At 43.2% G+C, this 20,563-nt stretch overlaps 1 protein-coding gene across 1 annotated transcript; it reads right to left on the bottom strand.

The window, feature by feature from the left end:
* Nucleotides 1-1,461: 1,461 nt before the first annotated feature.
* LOC136421738 (uncharacterized) lies at nt 1,462-20,167 on the bottom strand. The gene is made up of 22 exons (XM_066409252.1): nt 20,130-20,167; nt 19,745-19,826; nt 18,810-18,953; nt 17,989-18,155; nt 17,584-17,682; nt 16,825-16,987; nt 16,122-16,276; nt 15,174-15,311; nt 14,477-14,635; nt 13,686-13,838; nt 13,270-13,348; nt 12,456-12,656; nt 11,554-11,701; nt 10,307-10,590; nt 9,741-9,904; nt 8,967-9,108; nt 8,271-8,534; nt 7,570-7,930; nt 6,862-7,031; nt 6,066-6,243; nt 2,916-3,066; nt 1,462-2,089 (listed from the first exon to the last, which is right to left on the bottom strand). Exons 2-22 carry the CDS (start codon nt 19,791-19,793, stop codon nt 1,922-1,924), a joined length of 3,537 nt encoding a protein of 1,178 aa, XP_066265349.1. The 5' UTR covers nt 19,794-19,826; nt 20,130-20,167; the 3' UTR covers nt 1,462-1,921.
* Nucleotides 20,168-20,563: the final 396 nt, after the last annotated feature.

The following is a 20,563-nucleotide window of genomic DNA, read 5'->3' as shown; positions in this document are numbered from 1 at the left end:
TCTATACTTCTATTTTGTTTTATGTTCAGTAGTTGTTGCCATACATTGTACCGTGTACAATTGTCGTGCAATAAAGTTTTTGATGAATCCAAAATTCACGTTTCTTAATGTCTTTATATTCACCGTAACGACATTTTCTTGACAAAATCCTGAAATTCATTTCTAGTTTTTTTCTGACTAACCACAGCTTACAATGGCACATTTGTACTGTTAAGAACATCGAACATATTACAAATTGACTATTCTATCAGATTATACAATTTAACCAAACACGCCCATACGTTACAATTCCTTTTCTGCCTAGAATGTAAACATGCAACAACAACAAAATTGTGCAGAACTGCATTTATATATATCGTATAGATACACAGCTTATGAAATAGTCATGCCAAATCTGGAATTTTAACGGCGCTAGGTTCTTGTAAAGCCGATGTGCAAATTTTATAGCGGTGATAAGGAAAACACTGTATTTGAATAGTTGGCCTAAGTCTTGGGGACTTGATAAATGTTTACAAAGTAGAAGTAGATTAAGGTGAATACCTGTAAATGAAGGAAGTCGGAAGGCTGGATACTTTTGATTGGTCTGAGAAGCAGTGGTTTTTGAACCCTCTCAGAAGGCACACGAGAGCAGACTGCCAAGCAACCAACGAGATCAGAGGTTTTATACCGTGTTTGGAGCATGCGTAGATGCATTGTATAGCCGGGCTGACGTCACAGATGCATTGCAAGGAAGAGAGCTCCAAACTTAACATCCTTGAAACTTTTCTTCCCTTAAAATATTTTGGCCCAATTTGGATAGCTTTTTATGTTAGAAGGAACAGGTAGGGTGTTAGCTTTCCAAGTGTGGTCAAAATGTGTTCAGGTACTAGTTCACCAGTTTTCCTGCGTAAGGAGAGATCTGAGTTGTGTGGCCTGCTATTCACAGCGCGGATGGATACGGCAGAAATCTGTGTCAAAGGTTACCGTGGCTTTGTTTGGAATATCCAGCTGTTGTACGAGTTTGAGCTGCCCCCCTCCCCCTCTTTTTTTTTCTCGTGACTTTCTGGTAGAGCAGAATTTTTACGATTTTTGAAAGATGGGTTATTTCTATGAAGCCTTGTTTTACAGTATATGTTTGAACGGTCTCCTATGGCCAGCAGTAACAATACTATCTACCCTGGAGAAATTTTAAGGTCAATCTTTAGACCCAAAAGTGCCCAGTGGAAAAACTAGGCGTCGCACTGTATATTCTCAGTTTGTTGCTATCTTTTACTTGATAGCTTAGCAGTATTAGACCAAATATGACGCTCATGGTTCAAAATGAAACCACCATATGAGACTATGAAATTGTTATTAGATCAACAGCCTGGATGTTTTCAAGAGTCTAATTTAGTTTTGTTATAGCTACCTCATTATCTTTTAAAGGGAATATTCTTCTGACGGATCTACTTGGAGTTTGAAACAATAAAGACAGTTTTCACGCTCATTCAAATGAATTTATTTCGTCTGGCTTTTTATGTCACATTTTTTTCAGAATAGCATTATGACTTCACGTAATATCAATTCAATCTGAAACAGCTCACAATTTGAGGACTTACATGAAATAACGGTATACAAATAGTGCTTATTACTTGTACATATTTTTGACATGACAAATTTACTGGATGTTTCTCATATTTAGTCGTTATTTGGACATCACAGTATTTCAAGTGTGTTGTACATTTTGTAATTTTAATTTCTAATGATATATTTGTATTTGCTGATAAGAGGTAGATAAATATTCTGATAGCATTCTTTCAATCATATGCATAGCGTTGTCTAGCAACTCCACATAACATCATGCCCGCAATACATTATAAATCTCTGTTATCACAATAGACATAGCATCTGAGGAGTTCTATGTACTAAGATCTGAGGAAAAGGCCTTGTAACGTTGCCGATTTTAGATGTCGATACTCATGGCGACGTTCTCGGGGTCCAGGTAAGTGTAGGCGACCTTTCCCTCCCCCTTCAGACCCTCGTTACGAGTCTTGATCTCCTTGGAGAGGTCCTTGAGCTCCTTGTTGAACTTCTCATGGACGTCGGGGTACACCTCCTTCATGGCCTCCACCTGAGAAACGACATTAACATAATTTTAAGGTCATGGGATCAGAAGCTTTAAAGGGTTTCTGTATCTGTATCTGTATATATATATAGCCGGTATAACCGCCATTCGGCGTAACACACCAGCTTCGCAGGCACGCGGAAAATACGAATTTTGAAACACATCAATCCTAGGTTGAAAAGTCTGATACTTAAAGGCATGGCTATTTCTTGTGGTTGCATGCAAGGAAATTACTAATCGGGATTCATAGGGGTGAAAGAAAATCGCTACACGATTGATATAAACTATTGAATACTGCCGAAGTATGAAGCAAAATAAAGCAAATTCAATTTCTAATGCTCTATTGAAGTAACACAACGCAACATATGACAACATACTAACTACATTATGCTAAATAAGTGAATTAACATACATACTACGTAAACCAAACTTAAGGTGTTGGTGTATACATAAAAGTAGATTTGTTCCTGTAGACATGTTATACTAGTCTAGTAGTTATTAGCGTCGAAAAGTGAGAAGTCTACGTATTACTAAAAAAGAAATCGGCAACCAAATCCGCAGTGTGTTTTTTGGCACACAGTTTTACAGATTAGCCGAATAGGCTCGGTGGGCGTCACTTCACCGTCCGGGAAGGTAGTGTAAAGTGATTTTCCCCAAGGGCACAACGTCAGGGCATGGTGAGTATCGTACTCTGGACCAATTGATACCGAGTTCAACGCTCTAACCGTTACACCACGTCGACGTCACACGTTACAAGCACTCAACAAATTACTTTATATAGCTATACAGGATGTCGACGTCCACCATGGCAAAAGAATGAAGTGAATCTTACCCCGGTGATAGCAGTCTGGGACGGCATGGACAGCATGTACGAAAGGAGGACCTGAAGAGCCGTGAACTGTGGAGGCGGCAGGGCTTCAAGTACAGCGGACTCCAACATGTCGTTCGGTCCGTCAGGCATTGGAGACGACAGTTGGGCTGGCCTGGGAGAAGTAGGATGGAATATCAACTTTGGGGGTATTTTAACAGCCCTATTTATAACTTTGTGGCACCATATCAAGAGTCGCATACTATGTACATAGTCTAGGCAAAAGTTGTACATAGCGTTAACTGACTTGAACAATAAAGACCGTGATTTTTACAGAATTACAATACTGGCAAGAGTACAATTAAGGCATTCTACATCCGCGAGTAGTACCTTCTGCACGTTTGGGACCGCATAGTGATGTCATCTCCTGTGATTTGTACATATGTAAATATTTTGCGTTTGGGAATGCATCTCATTACGTATAAGCAGCAACACCTGTGCTGCATTGCTATGTGAGCCAGTCAGAATTGCCTTAAAGAAGGTGACAGATGGTCACCAAAACGTCGGTGGAATAAATCTCTTGGTTGTGTAAAAAGAGTCTTTTTATTCCTGTTGCGTCACGTTTGGTGCTTTGTAACCTTTGGTGCCTAGGCACGGTTTGTGACAGTGCCCGCGTGTCACAAACAGTGCCTTGGACAAAAGCACGGTTTGTGACACTCGGACACCGTCACGAATGGTGCGCAACCGAGCACAGTTCGTGACACACAGGGGGTCTTATCCCATACTGTGCTTTTGGGCGGAGCTTAGTGTTTTGAGGGGGAGGAGTCTGCCTAACGCGTTTTTTCCCTGCAGCCCGCCATCTATGTTTTTTTCGGGGCGCTGGGATGAGAAAGAATCAGCGTAATTCTCGCTCATTGAAATACATTTCGCGCTTGTCTTGGATGATTTGGACTTAGAGCTGATGTGGCACAAACAGACGGACGTCTCATGAAGAATTTCTACAACAGAAATCTGTCCCGAACCCTGTCATTCACGACTGTGTCCTGAGGCACGGTTCGTGACAGTGCCGGAGTGTCACAAACCGTGCTTTTGCCCCAGGCACGGTTTGTGACACTCGGGCACTGTCACAAACTGTGCCCAGGCACGGATTGTGACAGTGCCTGAGTGTCACAAACCGTGTCTGGGGCAAAAACACAGTTTGTGACACTCCGGCGGTGTCGCGTCACGTTTGGTGCTTTGTCACGTTTGATGCCTAGGCACGGTTTGTGACAGTGCCCGTGTGTCACAAACCGTGCCTGGGACAAAAGTACGGTTTGTGACACTCGGACACCGTCACGAATGGTGCCCAGCCGAGCACAGTTCGTGACACACAGGGGGTCTTATCCCATACTGTGCTTTGGGGTGGAGCTTAGTGTTTTGAGGGGGAGGAGTCTGCCTAACGCGTTTTTTCCCTGCAGCCCGCCATCTTCGAGGCGCTGGGATGAGAAAGAATCAGCGTAATTCTCGCTCATTGAAATACATTTCGCGCGTGTCTTGGATGATTTGGAGTTGATGTGGCACAAACAGACGGACGTCTCGTCACGAATTTCTACAACAGAAATCCGTCCCGAACCCTGCCATTCACGACTGTGTCCTGAGGCACGGTTCGTGACAGTGCCGGAGTGTCACAAACCGTGCTTTTGCCCTAGGCACGGTTTGTGACACTCGGTCACTGTCACAAACTCTGCCCAGGCACGGATTGTGACAGTGCCTGAGTGTCACAAACCGTGCCTGGGGCAAAAGCACAGCTTGTGACACTCCGGCACTGTCACGAACCCGTGCCCGGGGCTACAACTTCACGTAGCCATTGATTTAGATCGGGCGAGCTGACTGCCTCGGGACGTCGAAGTAATCGGCAAGTGGCCCGATCCTAGTCTAGATCTGGTTTCCCTGGATAGAATATATTTAGTCGTTCAAATTGTTTTTGTTTTTTTAGCATCTGTTATAGACACTGTCTTTTTGTGCCACTTCGATTCTAGGTCTAAGTTATTCAATTATTTTACAGAGCGAGAATTACGCTGTTCCTCCTTACCTCAGCGCCCCAAAAAACAAAGATGACGGGGGGGTGGGGGGCTACTGCGGTAAACAAAAACACGCTGCCTTATATGGAAACGCGGGCATCACTGCCCCGTCAGTCACAGTGATTGACAGCACTTCCGGGCACAGTCTGTGACGGTCAGGCTGTGTCACGTTCTGTGCCTGGGAAAGCATCGTCTGTGACAGGCATCGTCTGTGACGGTATAGGCACTGTCACGAACCGTGCCTGGACAGTGCCCGGGGCTACAACTTCCCGCAGCATTGATTTAGATCGGGCGAGCTGACTGCCTCGGGACGTCGAAGTAATCGGCAAGTGGCCCGATCCTAGTCTAGATCTGGTTTCCCTGGATATAATATATTTAGTCTTACAAATGGTTTTTTTAGCATCTGTTATAGACACTGTCTTTTTGTGCCACTTCAATTCTAGGTCTAAGTTATTCAATTATTTTACAGAGTGAGAATTACGCTGTTCCTCCTTATCCCAACACCCCGAAAAACAAAGATGACGGGGGGTGGGGGGACTGCGGTAAACAAAAACACGCTGCCTTATATGGAAACGCGGGCATCACTGCCCCGTCAGTCACAGTGATTGACAGCACTTCCGGGCACAGCCTGTGACGGTCGGGCTGTGTCACGTTCTGTGCCTGGGAAAGCATAGAACGTGACAGGCATGGTGTGTGACGGTACAAATGTTGCATTCTACAGTTTTAAATTCTTGATAGCGTACAGCAGATTATCTCTTTTCAAGAGAATTTTTAGGTTCTCTGTACCTCTATATCATAGGTCAACTAAGGTCACTGCTAAACGACTTGGAGGGCATACAGAGCAATGTAACCTAGCTAGTGCATAGTGAACTAGACCTTTAGATCAGGGCAACCTAGCCTATAACCAGGGCAAAATTAGATCATTAACGATGATTGGTCAATATCTTAAGCTCAATTTAGAGCGCCCTGCACTAGGGAGGCACGGAAAAGGTATACAAAGAGGAGTGGTCCGATCTCTGTCATTCTTGAAAAAGAGAATAAAGTCGAAACCGGTCGGATACCAGTCTCCTCGCTGTCATTTTCCCAAGAACTACGAAAAATGGGTTCTCTGTACCTGTTAGGGATGAAGGAGTAGTAGTCATACTGCGGGAAGTTGATAGCGGAGTGCTGCGCGCTCACGTTGAAGATGATGTTGGTCAGGCAGTCCATTAGAAGCTGCTTGGTCGAAATCTCGCGAGGAAACCCGTGAAGCTGTCCGGGACCTTCGATCATCTGGCAGAACTTCTGAAGGGCTACACATGGAATATAACATTTAGGTAAAGACCACAGAGCTACATTGAAAAGACAAAGCATCGTTTATGTACAAAACAGGATATTTACGAATCTTGATTAACGGAAGAAAAATAAGCTGAGTTTTACCAGAAAGTACACAAACCTCTAAATACTGTATCAAAACGTAGATAAAGTCAAGGACAAAGACGATGCGGTAAACGCATCCTAAGCTTAAACTGACCAAAATCACTCTACTTCGTCTGGCTTAAAAAAAAATCATTCCAAACCAACTTCCGACGCCATTGCGAAATTGGCTCTCGCGAAAGCACACCGATCTGGCGGGAAAGTGCGTGAGTTGGGCGAATACGAGGTTGCGAAATTGGCTCTCGCGAGAGCACACCGATCTGGCGGGAAAGTGCATGAGTTGGGCGAACACGAGGTTACGAAATTGGCTCTCGCGAAAGCACACCGATCTGGCGGGAAAGTGCGTGAGTTGGGCGAAAACGAGGTACGGTCAGTACTCAAATTTTCTCGCTAGATTGTGCTCTCGCAAGTGCAGATTTCGCAATAGAGCCTAATTTTGGAAAGGTGTCTATTGAAACACGTGTCATTGGTCAATCTCTCATGTACAAATTTACCTTGATCATCCGCCACAGCCCTGTCACTCGCGTATGCCTTGTTGACCATCCCAGTCACGTACGTCTTGTAGACGTTCCACAGTTTGAAGCCGTCATCACGGTAGAAGTAGCCTTCCAGGCCATCACTCCTGGCCTCATCAAAACCACGGCGTTTCAGCTCTTCAGGGAAACTTGATATAAAACAGGGTAAGGCACAATTAGTTTTGTGTTTGAAAACCAACATAAAGGGCAAACTATAGTTAAGAATTTGTGCTACACATACTTCAGGTTTGCTATGTTAGTTTAGCGATTACGGAGTCTTGTTTATAGATATGAATTGGTATTGAATTTTTCTTTATTTGAGTTGAATGTGTAATTGTTGTGTGCCGATTTGTTAAAAATAGAGAGAGCGACCCAAAAAAAAACACCCCTCTCAATAAAATGGAATGGCTACCCTCCAACGTCACAAAATCAAGATGGCGGCCACCACACATGCCAACGGATCCAACAAATATTTTGCTACGCAAACCTGTAACAATGACGAAATTAAGATTTGGGTTACAGGCGAGAAATAATCAGTTTTCGAACCGACATCTTCTACCGCAAGCTATACCTAGGCAAACGAAATGTCAACATAGAGGTCATACGGATTTCATGTACGCACAAGTGTGACATCCCCCTAAGCAAGGACATTATATAATGTCCTTGCCCTAAGCAACAAAAACTTACGCCATGTCCATGAAGTTGTACTTGCGCCACTCTTTCAGGAACATGACGAGCCCTCCCACGGTGGAAGTAGCGAACATCGGGTCGGTGATTGGGAAGATCCTGGAGACGAGGGAGTGGCGGGCCAGGTAGTTGATGCCGATGGTGTCCTTGAAGTGCGGCAGCAGCAGGCGGTGGATGGGGTGGTCTGGTGGTAGGTGGGTGTGCAGGGACACCGCGATCGGCTCCATGGCGAGATGAGTGTAGCCCAGATGGTACAGGAACTGGTGCACGTTGTTGTCAGCTGACACCACGTGCATCTTGGCGAACATGTACTTGTTGGGGTGGGTCTTTGCACTTTCTGGCGAGAAAACCTCATTCTCACCTAGAAAAAGCGAAAATCGTATGCATGTGAATTATGTTAGATTACATCCGGATACATGAAAGTGTTTGACTGCAAAACAAGCTCTAGACAGGTGTGCCTAACGCACTGCGTGGGTGTAGTCAAGAGTTCTCGGTTACTGCCTGTCCAGAACATTGCAGCAGAGATAAACCAGACATCCAATTCTCCAAGTGTCCTATTACACCATTCCCGGATTACATCCTAGCAGGCTAGCAATGACAGAGCGTGAAACAAACACACACCAACTGGTGACAATATACCTCAATTTTTAATTAGGTTAATATCAAAGCCATAAACGTCAATGATTCATAATATTCCATACCCTTTTTCCTTGAAAGCTGGATGCCGAGCATGTTCAGACGAGACTTCCCTCCGCCCAACTCTTCCTTGTACATAAGCACGATCGGCGCGTAGAAGAATTTACCCGGAGTAGCGGGAACGCCGAGCATAGGTTCGTAGTCCACAATAAAGAGCCTGTTCTCTTCCATGAGCTGCTGTGTGGTCTTGCCTTGTGCCTTGAGCTCGAGCATCTCGGCAGGGATCTGACTCTGGTCTTTGCACACGGTCAGCAGCATGGGGTTGATGCCTACGATTAGGGATGAAAAAAAGTGTCAGAGACTACGATGCTCTATCGTTCCGGTAGAAATTCAGGCATCTAATAACATTCGACGTACAAGTTAGTTAAAATCCTCCCACACCATAAGGTGTATAGGGCTGTGCCCATCTCCGTTTCATAGCCCTTGGCCACACTGTGGTGCAATCACTGCAGCAGGGGGGCTAGTCCACTGGCGGTGGAGTGTGTTAAACTCTGTTTCAGAAGTATGTGCCATTTTCATAAAGTATTTGGTATGGCTCAATGCACCTCTTGTCCAGAGGTGCCCAACCCGGGGCTTAAACCCGGGCCTTCTGGTTCAAGTAATTTGAACCAGATGTGGCTAGTAACAGAAGTGCAGACCATTACACCACAGGGACACCCCCTAGTACTAGTGTTTATTGGTGAGAAATTCTACAGGCATACCCTGGAGATACTGGCGGCAGAACTCCTCGTCTTTCTGCCATTCTTCAATCAGCTTCTCGTTAGCAGGAAGGTAGCCGCTGAAGTTGGCCTTCCACGGATCCCAGATGCCCTTGACTTGGGCCAGGCGAACCATGATCTGAGCCTAGAAAAAACGAGACGTACGTATTTATAGGAAGCAAAAGTACATTTGGGTGTACAGCCATTCTTATCTTTGATGATGTCAATTAAAGGTACTAGCTGGAGCCCTTTCTTTTACGTTTGAATCTTTCACACAAAAATGTATGTTATGACTTTTCATCGCCGATATGAAGGACCATTACTAAGATGTCTTCTGTATCGCTTGCTACTGCTTAGTTTGAGATATAAATAGTAAGACAAAAAGTGTTTGCATACATTATCGTCGGCATTTCAACTGGGGAAGACTACATGAGACACCTGGACGAAGTCTTGGCAAGACTGGCCAATCCTAACGGCAAAACCACTAGTAGTAGAATGTGACTGGCACACAAAATTACATTCCCAGTATCAGATTGAAATAGATGTTTGGGACCGCATAGTGATGTCATACCCTGTGATTGTACATATGTAAATACTTTGCGTTTGGGAATGCATTTCATCATTTATAAGCAGCAACACCTGTGATGCATTGCTATGAGAACAAGTCAGAATTGCCTTGAAGAAGGTGACAGATGGTCACCGAAACGTCGGTGGAGTAAATCTCTTGGTTGTGTAAAAAGAGTCTTTTTATTTAGAAATAGAGAAAATCGTGATAACCTGGGATCCGATGAACTCCATGAGACGCTGCATGAGCCGACCGGCCTTATGGGGAGTGAACATCTCGGGCGTTGGCATGGGAACACAGGCGGCAGGCATCTCCTCCAGGGGAACGTCGGGGTGGGTCCGGAGACGGGTCATGTAGCTGAGCTCGTACTTCTGGCCTGGGGAAGCAACAACACAAATGTACTGTATAAATCAAGCAATAGGTCGGTTCAAAGTTAAAATTGCGCATGTATCAATATTGCATTTGGGTACTATGTCAAAGTTCAAGGCATCCGTGACAAAAAAAACACGCCGGGACGTGTATTAAACATGGTCTAGACAAAAATTCTGTCAAGGTTACGACCTTCACCTTTGACATATTACCCATAATGCATCACGTCACGCATGCGCAGATTGAACCATGAACGTCCTTACCGCATTTCACAGTTTTACGGTATTTCTACAACTTCCATAACTGCATTGTAGATATAGCTACATTAATTAATTTCTAACGCCGGCTGTGTTGTATGTTTTAGCAAAACATTAAATAGCTTTTGATAGATGATACAATTAAGACTCACCATGACCCAAAAATGACGTGATGAGGTTGGTGAACTCGTTCCTGATGGCGTCCAGTTCGCTCTGAAACACTGGCGCCAGGAAGGGTAGGGTGAGTTCTTTCACGACTTTTTCTCCCTCTTCTGGCTCCTTGGGTTGGTCGTGCATCTTCAAGCAAAGCCTTACGTTCAGCGTCCCTCCTCCCTGCACGTCCAGAGCCATCTTCTTCTCCTTCCCAGACGTCAGCTCGTCCAGGTTGACGTTAGCTGTACCCATGATGTCGTCCTGTCCAACCGTGTCCCGGTCCCTGTAAGTAAGGGCAATGAAAATACACGTTTTCATTGTTATCTCCATGAAAAATGGAGATATAGTTTTGGGTGTGTCTGTGTGTCTGTTTGCCTGTTTGTGTTTCCGGACTACTGTAAGCAGCATAACTCAAGAACCTCTTGATGGATTACGATGATATTTGGCATGTGGGCGGGTGCTGTGAAGCCAAAATTCAAGGTCGATTTTGGGGCCCCTGGTATGTGACCTTGGTACTGCAGCAGATTTTTGTTTCTATCCTTTGACCTGGACATGCTACGGTCTTGATTTTTTGGTGGCATATGTCGTCCTGTCCAACCGTGTCTCGGTCCCTGGTAAATAAATTGTTTTAGACGCTCTGTTGCAAGTCATGGTACATTCAGATCTGGATATTGAATGCCTCTTTTCCCGACTATTTTTCACATTGTTCCTAGATATGTTTCTAGTACGGGGGTGTCCCTGTGGTGTAGTGGTCTGCGCTTCTGTTACTAACCACATCTGGGTCTGATTACTTGGAACCAGAAGGCCCGAGTTCAACTCCCGGGTAGGACACCTCTGGACAGGAGGCGCATTGAGTCATACCAAATACTTTATAAAAATGGTACATACTTATGAAACAGTATGGAAGTTGAACACACTCCACTACCAGCGGACTAGCCCCTTTCTGTAGTGATTGCACCACAGTGTGGCCCAGGGCTATGAAACGGGAATGGGCACCGCCCTATTCACCTTATGGTGTGGGGGGATTTTAACTTCAACTAACATGTGTAAGGAACTCTTGCGATATCATATGAACCTAGCTTGAAATGAAAAATGAAATAGAATGCGATTCAATTTTACTCTGTGCTACTTGGTGTTCACGACTTTTAAAAGTACAAACCTTAAATCAAAGTCTGTTGCAATGATAACATGCGCATACAAGAATTCTGAAGATCAATTCAACTGAAGACTCTTAATTCATACATACATGATGGTGAAGACTATGTTTCTCGTACGTGACGTCACTGACAGCGCATAACGGTCGTCCCAGATTGGTTTCTGAGTACCGCGGCAAACCTTGGTGCTTACAGGCTTCCCATCATTCACAGCGAGCACCACGTATGGGTCAGCATTAACTGAAAACAAAGCGAACAAAAAAACAGTTAAAAAAATGAAAAGGCAAAACGATTTGTGTTTTTAAAACCTGGCTGACCAAAAAGATTTATGTGCAAAAAAAATTAAGGGGGGGGGGGGCATTGCTGTTAGCCGTACTTTTGCATGTTATTGATTTGATATGTTTAAAACATAATTTACACCAAATAAAAAGACTTTTGTACACAACCAAGAGATAGGCAATTCTGACTGGTTCACATAACAATGCAGCACAGGTGTCGCTGCTTATACATAATAATGAGATGCATTCCCAAACGCAAAGTATTTACATATGTTACGTACAATCACAGGGGATGACATCACTATGCGGTCCCAAACGTACAGAAGAGTAGCAGATACACAACTATCGAGCATTAGACAATGCAACGATAATCTATTTCTTAAGGATGCGGTCACAAATGTGACTGAGTCTATATCCCCCCTTATCACGGTCCATGACTGGAGTCGATTTCCTGATCCATACAACCTCATCAATCCAACGTGTGACAGATGGTCACCGAAACGTCGGTGGAATAAATCTCTTGGTTGTGTAGATGCAGTCCCAAACGCAAAGTATTTACATATGTACAATCACAGGGGAGGACATCACTATGCGGTCCCAAACGCACAGAAGTGTAACACATACACAACGACGTCGGTGGAATAAATTTCTGCAGAAAGAGTCGTTTTATTCAGTGACTTTCCAACCTGATGAAACTATTCACGGAATATACTTACACCAGCCGTCAGTCCGTGCCAGATCAGTGGCACTCCCAACAACGACCTCTAGCGTCCCGACCTCGGAGTGGAAGAGCTGCTGGAGTCCGTTGATGCACGCCATGTAGGCTCCCTTCTGGTTGTCTTGGATACGTGACACGGCAAACGACACGCTGACGTCAAAGGTGCACTCAAACTTCACCTCAGTCTGCTTCTCATCAACTGAAACAAATTTAAAACATAGCATTAGCATAAATTTGTTTCGAACAGACAAATGACAAGAATAAGACCTTGTTGTCACCGGTCTAAGTAATAAATCGCAGTACTGTAGGAGTATCTTCACTAAGTAGCTTTAAAGAACGATTGCAGTCAGATATGCAAAGACTAGGTGTAACAGACCGTTTGGTGTAATATAACCAGCTGCTTCTGCGCCGCGTGCCTGCGAAGCTGGTGTGTTACGCCTAATGGTGGTTGTACTGGCTATATAGATACAGATACAGTACGGTGTAGCAATCAATACTTTGATAAAAACTTAATGCATTTAACATCATGAAAGCTAGCATTGCACCTTTTCCTACAAAGTCTCTTTAAGGGATAATGTCTAGATGCAACATAGCTGACATGCATGCTTATATGAACTCTTGAGAAAAATCCACGACCGAAGAGTATGTAATCTTTCAAGGTTAGAAAAGGTTGAAAGAAATACATCCACGACATATCGATTTAATCTTACCAGAAATATGTATATTTTCATTAAGTAAAACAGTGCATGCGCATATAGAGATAGAGTCAAAATACTGTCTATAGGCGATCTTGCTGCTATAGTCATCCCTACCTTCTGTCATAGTAATGGTGGTGTAAACATTCGTCATGGCCACTGGAGGAGGAGGGTCCATAGACAAAAGGCTGTAGATCTGTATCATAATGATAAAATGAAGTTGAAGTATTAATGCATGCTTTCTTTCATTTCTTGAAACTACAGAGGTCTTCATGCTTAGTAACGCGATTCCCGTTGTCCTTTGGAGACAAGACGTGTGCACACACAGAATATTAGGTCCTCGACGGCTAAACGGATGGGCGAAATACATGTACGATTTATGATTTTTTAAGACACCACAGTTTCAAAAGAAACAATCTGGATTGGTTTATCATGTTGAAAAGTGCTCAATTTGACGTAGGAATATAATGGCCTCTGTATTTTAGTACATTAAGAAGTAAAAAAAAATGGACGGAAGATGGTATGTATATCACCTCAACATGATCTTTATCATCCCGCCATTCCAGCCTCTCCCTGATCTTCCTCTTCGTCTTGGAGGTCACAAAACACCGGATGCAGCCTTGTACGTCATTTCCGGGCTCCTCGATCTCCATGTTGTCGTAGATCTTCCAGTACTCCATGCAGTCCTTTAGGCATGAAGAGTTTCATTATCCAATGGGAATTTAACATTGTACATCGACATTTACACTACTTTACGTTTGGGATCGCATTGTCAGCAGCGACACCTAGCTGAAGTGTGGAATAGTACACCAGTCAGTATTGCCCCGAGGAAGGTGACAGACGGTTGCTGAAACTGTTGATTGTATATAGATCCTGGTTATGAATAAAGAACCTTCTTACAGGTTTGCGTAGCAAAACCTTTGTTGGATCCGTTCGCATGTGTGGTGGCCGCCATCTTGAATTGTCACGTCACAGGGTCGTCATACCATTTTATTGGGAGGTGTGTTTTGGGGGGTCGCTAGCGTTCTCTCTATTTTTAACAAATCGGCACACAACTATCGCACATTCAAGTCAGATAAAAATTCAATACCGATTCATATTTATAAAAAGAGATCCCGTAATTGCTTAACTAACATAGCAACTCTGAAGTATATGTAGCACAAATACTTAACTCTATTTATCCAGTGACTTACCGACCTGCTAAAATAATTCACGGTAAACTTGGAGGAACATGCAAGGATCATCATGAATTGTTATTCTAATACTTAACATCAAATTCGTACTGCAATATGTCAAATTCTAATAAGACATTTCAACTACTCACGCGTCCAAAAGGCCGGAAGACCTTCCACACATTCTCCAGCGGTCCCCTGACGATCCCACGGGCTCCGGTGGAGTACGCACCCTTCTTGAAGACCGGAGGTCCCGTAGCTGTGGTTGGTGCTTCAACCTCAACAGTGGTCTTTGCCTCACCAAACGCTTCCTAAATTACCGAAAAAAACACACAAAAAAACAGACAAAACAAATTAACCAAGCACTTCGTTAGTACAGTACAACGACTTAGTCTCGGAACTAGCAATATACTGTTACAAAAATACAGTGAATTAACAACAATGCGATTCATTGGTACCTTCAAGATGTACATGTATATTGTTTCGTTTTCCTGTTTATTTGCTGGTTCATTTCAGGTACCATTGCCCAAAAATAATACGGCTACCTGCGTAAGTTAATTCAGTGATGAACCGGGACGAGGGGGGATACAAGCTTAGCCACGTTTGGGACTCGCCGCAAAAGCGCCACCTACATCCGATTCGGCTACTATAGCGGCGAGAAGCAGTACTCCAGTCAGAAGCTCTGAAGAAGGTGTCTGACAGACACCAAAGCGTTAGCAGGTGAGATTACCTGGTTGTGTAAAAAGAATCTCCTATATCCTATGCATTCTATTTGTAATGTACATGGAGACTCAAGGATATTCTAAATTAATGTTTCAGTCATGTAACATAAAAACGTTTTTTTCCAACCTTTAGCCAACCGATCCTGCTGGCGATAGCCGGGACGAACCATTTCTCGAACTCCGCCACTGGGGCGTCTTTAGCCGGCAGGAAGGAACAGTCGTACACGACCCTAACCTTCTTAGGGCTCACGGCAAAGAACTGGAGCTGTGAAAGAAAAGGTAAAAAGATTGTTGCCAAAGACTCAAAAGTACTACTGCACCTGAAACAGATATGCCCTATACAACACCTTTCTATGAATATCTATTGAATAAGTATGTCCTATATTACTGAAATAATAGTTACCGTCCTCTTTTCCAAAAGGTACAATAAGGAAGTTCGTGGGTCCAAATGCGCCTGCGTAGCGAAATGCATTGTGGGCTATGTTTAACAGATGAAGGCCCATGAGACAAACAAAACACGTTTGGACATGTATGGTTGAGACAAGAACTGTTAACGCTACGTTGCGTTCACAAGTTTGACATATCTCTATAGCTGGTATAACCGTCCTTCGGCTTAACACACCAGCTTCGTAGGTACGCAGCGCGGCAAGAGCTGCAGCTGGCTAACAAATGACCCACGATGCATTTCGGTGCGCATGCGAAGTTAGAACCATGAACCTCCTTATTGAAAAATTCAGTCCCAATTTGCATGATTTGAAATTCATTGTGTACATATCTATCTAAGCTACCTGCATAGCAAGTATTTTTTAACATGAAAATCTGTTGCTCCTTTCTTCAGTCATTCTACTTAGAAGATTTTGACAAATACGCCATTGCAGTTCCAGTGACACATACCAGGGGACCCAAAATCGACCTTCACCTAGCCACATACCAAATATCATTACACTCAATCTAAACGTTCTTCAGTTATGCTGACTTAAAGCATCCGGATCACACACATACACACACGCAAACACACTCAAAATAATATCCCCATGAAAAAAAAACTTTTTTCATGGAGATAAAAAGTCCTTACCCTGCCCCTGTAGTACTTGCAGTGTAGGAAGTCCGGACTGTTGTCCCCCTCATACACGAACAGGTAGTCGCTGGAGTCCGCCCAGGCCAGACGGACCTCCAGGGAACGGTCCTTGGTGAAGTAGATCCTCCGACGGATGCCATTGACAACGGTGTCTGAAAGAACAATTTATAACCAGCAATTTGAAACTATACAACTGCGGAAACAATGAGACAGATTAAGAACAATTACCTCTCCGTAAATTAGTATCCTTTTCCATAACCTGGGGTATCATGTCTGATTAACGACTAGTTCTGCAACCTGACCTGTAATTCCTGCCACATCTTTGCGGCTATCTTCCTACTCACTAAACTGTCACTCAAATAGCTTCAGACACACACAAAACTCAAACTCACCGAAAATATAGACTCACGGAGTACATGTAGCCAAAGATCAGTGTTTTGGTGTTCTAGATTGTCTGTATGCGGAGGTACCTAACGTTATAAGTTCGTTATTTCCAGTTTCCGGAGACAGGGAAAACAACCAATCATTCGCAGGCATCAGTGTCTGATGCATGGCGGCTGCAGACATGCATAGGGCTCGCCAGGCTGGTCTGCTCTCGGTATAGACCCATAGACCCGTAGACCCAAAGACAGGGAAAACCGTTTCAGAATTATCATAGTGTAGTAACGTTAAAAACTTATCACAATTCTCGTGAACTCACGCGTGGATTCGCGTATCCAAGTGACGTCATTGAAGTTCCCCACGGTGCCCCACAATTTCTCGCGAGAGCAGTCCACCTCCAGTTCGAAGCGGTGCTTCCCTCCCACCTTCTCACGGACAACGTAGTTCAGGACGTCCCGGATGCGCGCTCCCAATAGATGAACCTTAAAAGATAAAAAATTAATATCAAACTTCCAAATAGCTAAAAGTTGCTATGAATGTAGAACCATATTATAAATCACTTTAATATAGCGGCAGGAAAAATATAGCGGTGTGGGGAAAATGGAGTAGGTCACGGCACTAAATTTAAACGGATTGAACAAACGTTACTGTCTCAAATACTAGTACTAGTACTAGTAATCAAATATTAGTGATGAAATTTTAGCGGTTGACAAGTCACCGTTAACTCAGCTAAAATTAAGTTACAGTTAACAAATGAAAAATTACAGAATAAACTTCCAATTAGCTAAAAATTCAATACTATAGATGTAAAAACATATTTGAAATATAATTTTGGTGCTATCGATTTGCAAAAATGTTACTATTCTGCACAATTGTAAAGAAATATCAAAGATTTAAAAAAAATCAAAGTATCTGAGATAGTGAATAGAACAGCTTACCAAAATATTAATTCCTAACGGTAAAAGAGAATCATACGATTCGGTAGTTGGTAAAAGAATTGCAAAACTTAAACAGCACCTCTGATTATCAATAAATATTCCTGTTCTATGAAAAGAAATTTCAAAAAGTTCTTACTGACCATGTGGTAGGCGATGTCCTGGCGACGTTTCACCGGATCTTTAATGGCGGACACGAAGCGCACGGATATGGTCACCTTGGCTGCGGTGGTCCCTTCAACCTAGAGACGAGGGGGATATATAGATTTAGTCACGTTCGGGACCGCAGTATTATTGCAGCAGCGCCATCTAGTGACAAGGAGTGGTAGTGTCAATAAACTAGTTCATGGTTGCTACAACGCATGTGCAGTGTCAAAGGTGAAGGCCCCCGGCTTGTAAACAGTGGTCGTCTCGATATCGTATAGATTTGCATAAAAACGCTCCGACCGTAGGTTTTGTTTACGTCTAGGGGGCCTTCACCTTTGACATTGTACATGCGTAGTAGCAACCGTGAACTAGCTTATGGATATATAAGCGAGGTCTGGTACCTTGATGGTCATCTCATAGCTCTTGTACAGATCGTTGGCCTTGGTCTCTTCCACCCTCCAGGTCTTGGTGGAGTCGTTATTTTCCACCAGTTTCATCTCCCGCTGCCCCTCCGCCAGGTCCGTCGGGTCGTAGTAGAAGGACACCACCGTGCCCACCAAGCCAAATCCTAAAGAAAAAAGACAAAGACAACTAGATACGTGTAGATACATGGTGCGTGCCACGGTTAAGTTAAAAAATGAAAAGAACACACTTCCTTAAGTGCGATACATTGAAGATAAATTGATGTCAAGGTTATCAATATCTATGTGCCAGGGGCTGTAAACTTTGACATTTACCCACAATGCATCATACTGCACATTAGCATTTGGAACTGTGAACTAGCTTATTGTCGAGAAAATCAAGTGTTGAGTCTTTATTCATTAAGAATAAATAATCTTGAAAATCGATTCATCTCTTGAGTTGTGTTTCAAAGTCTGCAACAATACGGCCTTGTGGTTTCAAAGAAAGCTGCTAGAAGGCCCAAACATACGCCATCACAAGAGCCATCTACCACTCCAAAATCGTGATCATAGCATGTTCAGATCAAGAGATATATCAAAACCTGAAAGTTCCGCTGCAGTAGCATTGAAAGTCGTCAGGGGGCCAAATCTAACCAGTTTCTTTATTCCACCATTTGAACTCCGATCGATCAACATACCAAATATCAAAGATCGAACCTCTTGAGTTATGCTATCTACAAACAAACGGACATAAAGACACACACAAAGACACACAATCACAACATAGCCTTGTAGGCGAAGCTTCGGAAGTAACCTCATACCTTTCCGCAGCCGAACGTTCTCGTGGCCTTCGAACTGCAGCTGCAGTTTCACAAAGTTCCGGAAGGCGGACCAGTAGACATCAGCAGACACAGGCATGTCCTCAGTATGGGTCAGGAACACCTCGGCGCCATCCGAGAGAAAGTCTGTTGGAGAGATAGTTAATTACATTAATTATACAGCGTTTCATTTTTAAATCCACAACTTCTGAGTAACGTAATGTAACATGGAACACGAGAGCAATATTTGGACACAAACATGTCCTGAAAAATAAGCTCAATCATAATAACATGGAAGAGACTTTCCTTTAATAAGCTAGTTCGGAGTTGCTACTACGCATGTGCAGTGTCAAAGGTGAAGGCCCCCGCGACGGAAACAGTGCTCGCCTCCACATTGTCACGATTTGCATAACAACGCCCAGACGGGTCTTGTTTTCGTCGCGGGGGGCTTCACCTTTGACACTGCACATGCGTAGTAGCAACTCCGAACTAGCTTATAAGCTAGTTCGGAGTTGCTACTACGCATGTGCAGTGTCAAAGGTGAAGGCCCCGCGACGGAAATAAAACCCGTCAGGGCGTTGTTATGCAAATCAAGACAATGTGGAGACGAGCACTGTTTCCGTCGCGGGGGCCTTCACCTTTGACACTGCACATGCGTAGTAGCAACTCCGAACTAGCTTATTACATTTGTATTGTAAGATATCTACGTTCTGTAAAGCCATGCAAACTCGCCAGATAGCGTTACTATAGCAGCAATTATTGTGAAAACGTTTTTCTAGTCTCATTTTACTGTCCAATTCTCACGTCAATTTTTCAGTAGAATTTTCCTGGTCGTAACTAGTTAACTAAAAAAATGTTACCAGAACGATATTCTCTCGGGCGTAAAGCAAATGGTTGCGTGAGTTTCTCTTTGCGTATAATTTATCTGAGTGACTTACTCCCTGGGACGTTGCAATCGGCCACGAGTTTCTTCAATGTAGCAGCCATGTTGTTTTATCCTTGCCGGTGGTAGTCTCAACACTTACCTTTAATTTTGTGAAAAGGGAAAGAACGACAGCTTTTTTAAGACCAAAATTGCATATACATTTGTAATAGATGTATTATGACTATCATTAATATGCACTTTCAGCCTAAACGATAGATCCCCTTTTATCTTAAAATATAGCTGAAAAAGGTTATAGATTAAACATTGTTATGAGTAAAAATTAAAGATCATTTTCAGTACTTTTACAATATTGAAGAAAAATATAAACTTCATGATAACGACGCCAACGGTCTGAATATGATGAGTCGAAAACTATTAATATAAAATTGTACACCCACCTACAGTACCGTCTCGTGCAAGAAGACGACAGAGAGACCGCGTGCTCAGTCATTCCGACTTATATACGGGTCTTAATGAAGCACCGCAGGTGAGCATTTATTCATGTGACTTCACTGAAACACCTGTTGTTCAACAGCGACCCCTATCGGCATATAACCACACTGCTTGTTCATGTATTGTCAGAATTTTGCCCCTTTTTCCAACCTTTTAAACTAATCTTATGTATCAAATTGAAAAGCCGCTTTTCTAGATCCTAATATTATATCCGTAAATTAATTTTCAAAAATGATTAGCATTGCAAACGTACATACTGCTGCTAATGATTTGGTAAGTACACTTTTACTAATATTATTTACATGTTTGTAATATGCAATTTCGACAAGGTACCTAAAGCCTTATAAGAATTGATGACATCTATATTCAAAAATTGGAA

The sequence above is a fragment of the Branchiostoma lanceolatum genome, chromosome 16 (genome assembly GCF_035083965.1).
Source record: "Branchiostoma lanceolatum isolate klBraLanc5 chromosome 16, klBraLanc5.hap2, whole genome shotgun sequence".
NCBI classification, from domain to species: Eukaryota; Metazoa; Chordata; class Leptocardii; order Amphioxiformes; family Branchiostomatidae; genus Branchiostoma; species Branchiostoma lanceolatum.
This window is presented reverse-complemented; position numbering and strand designations above follow the sequence as displayed.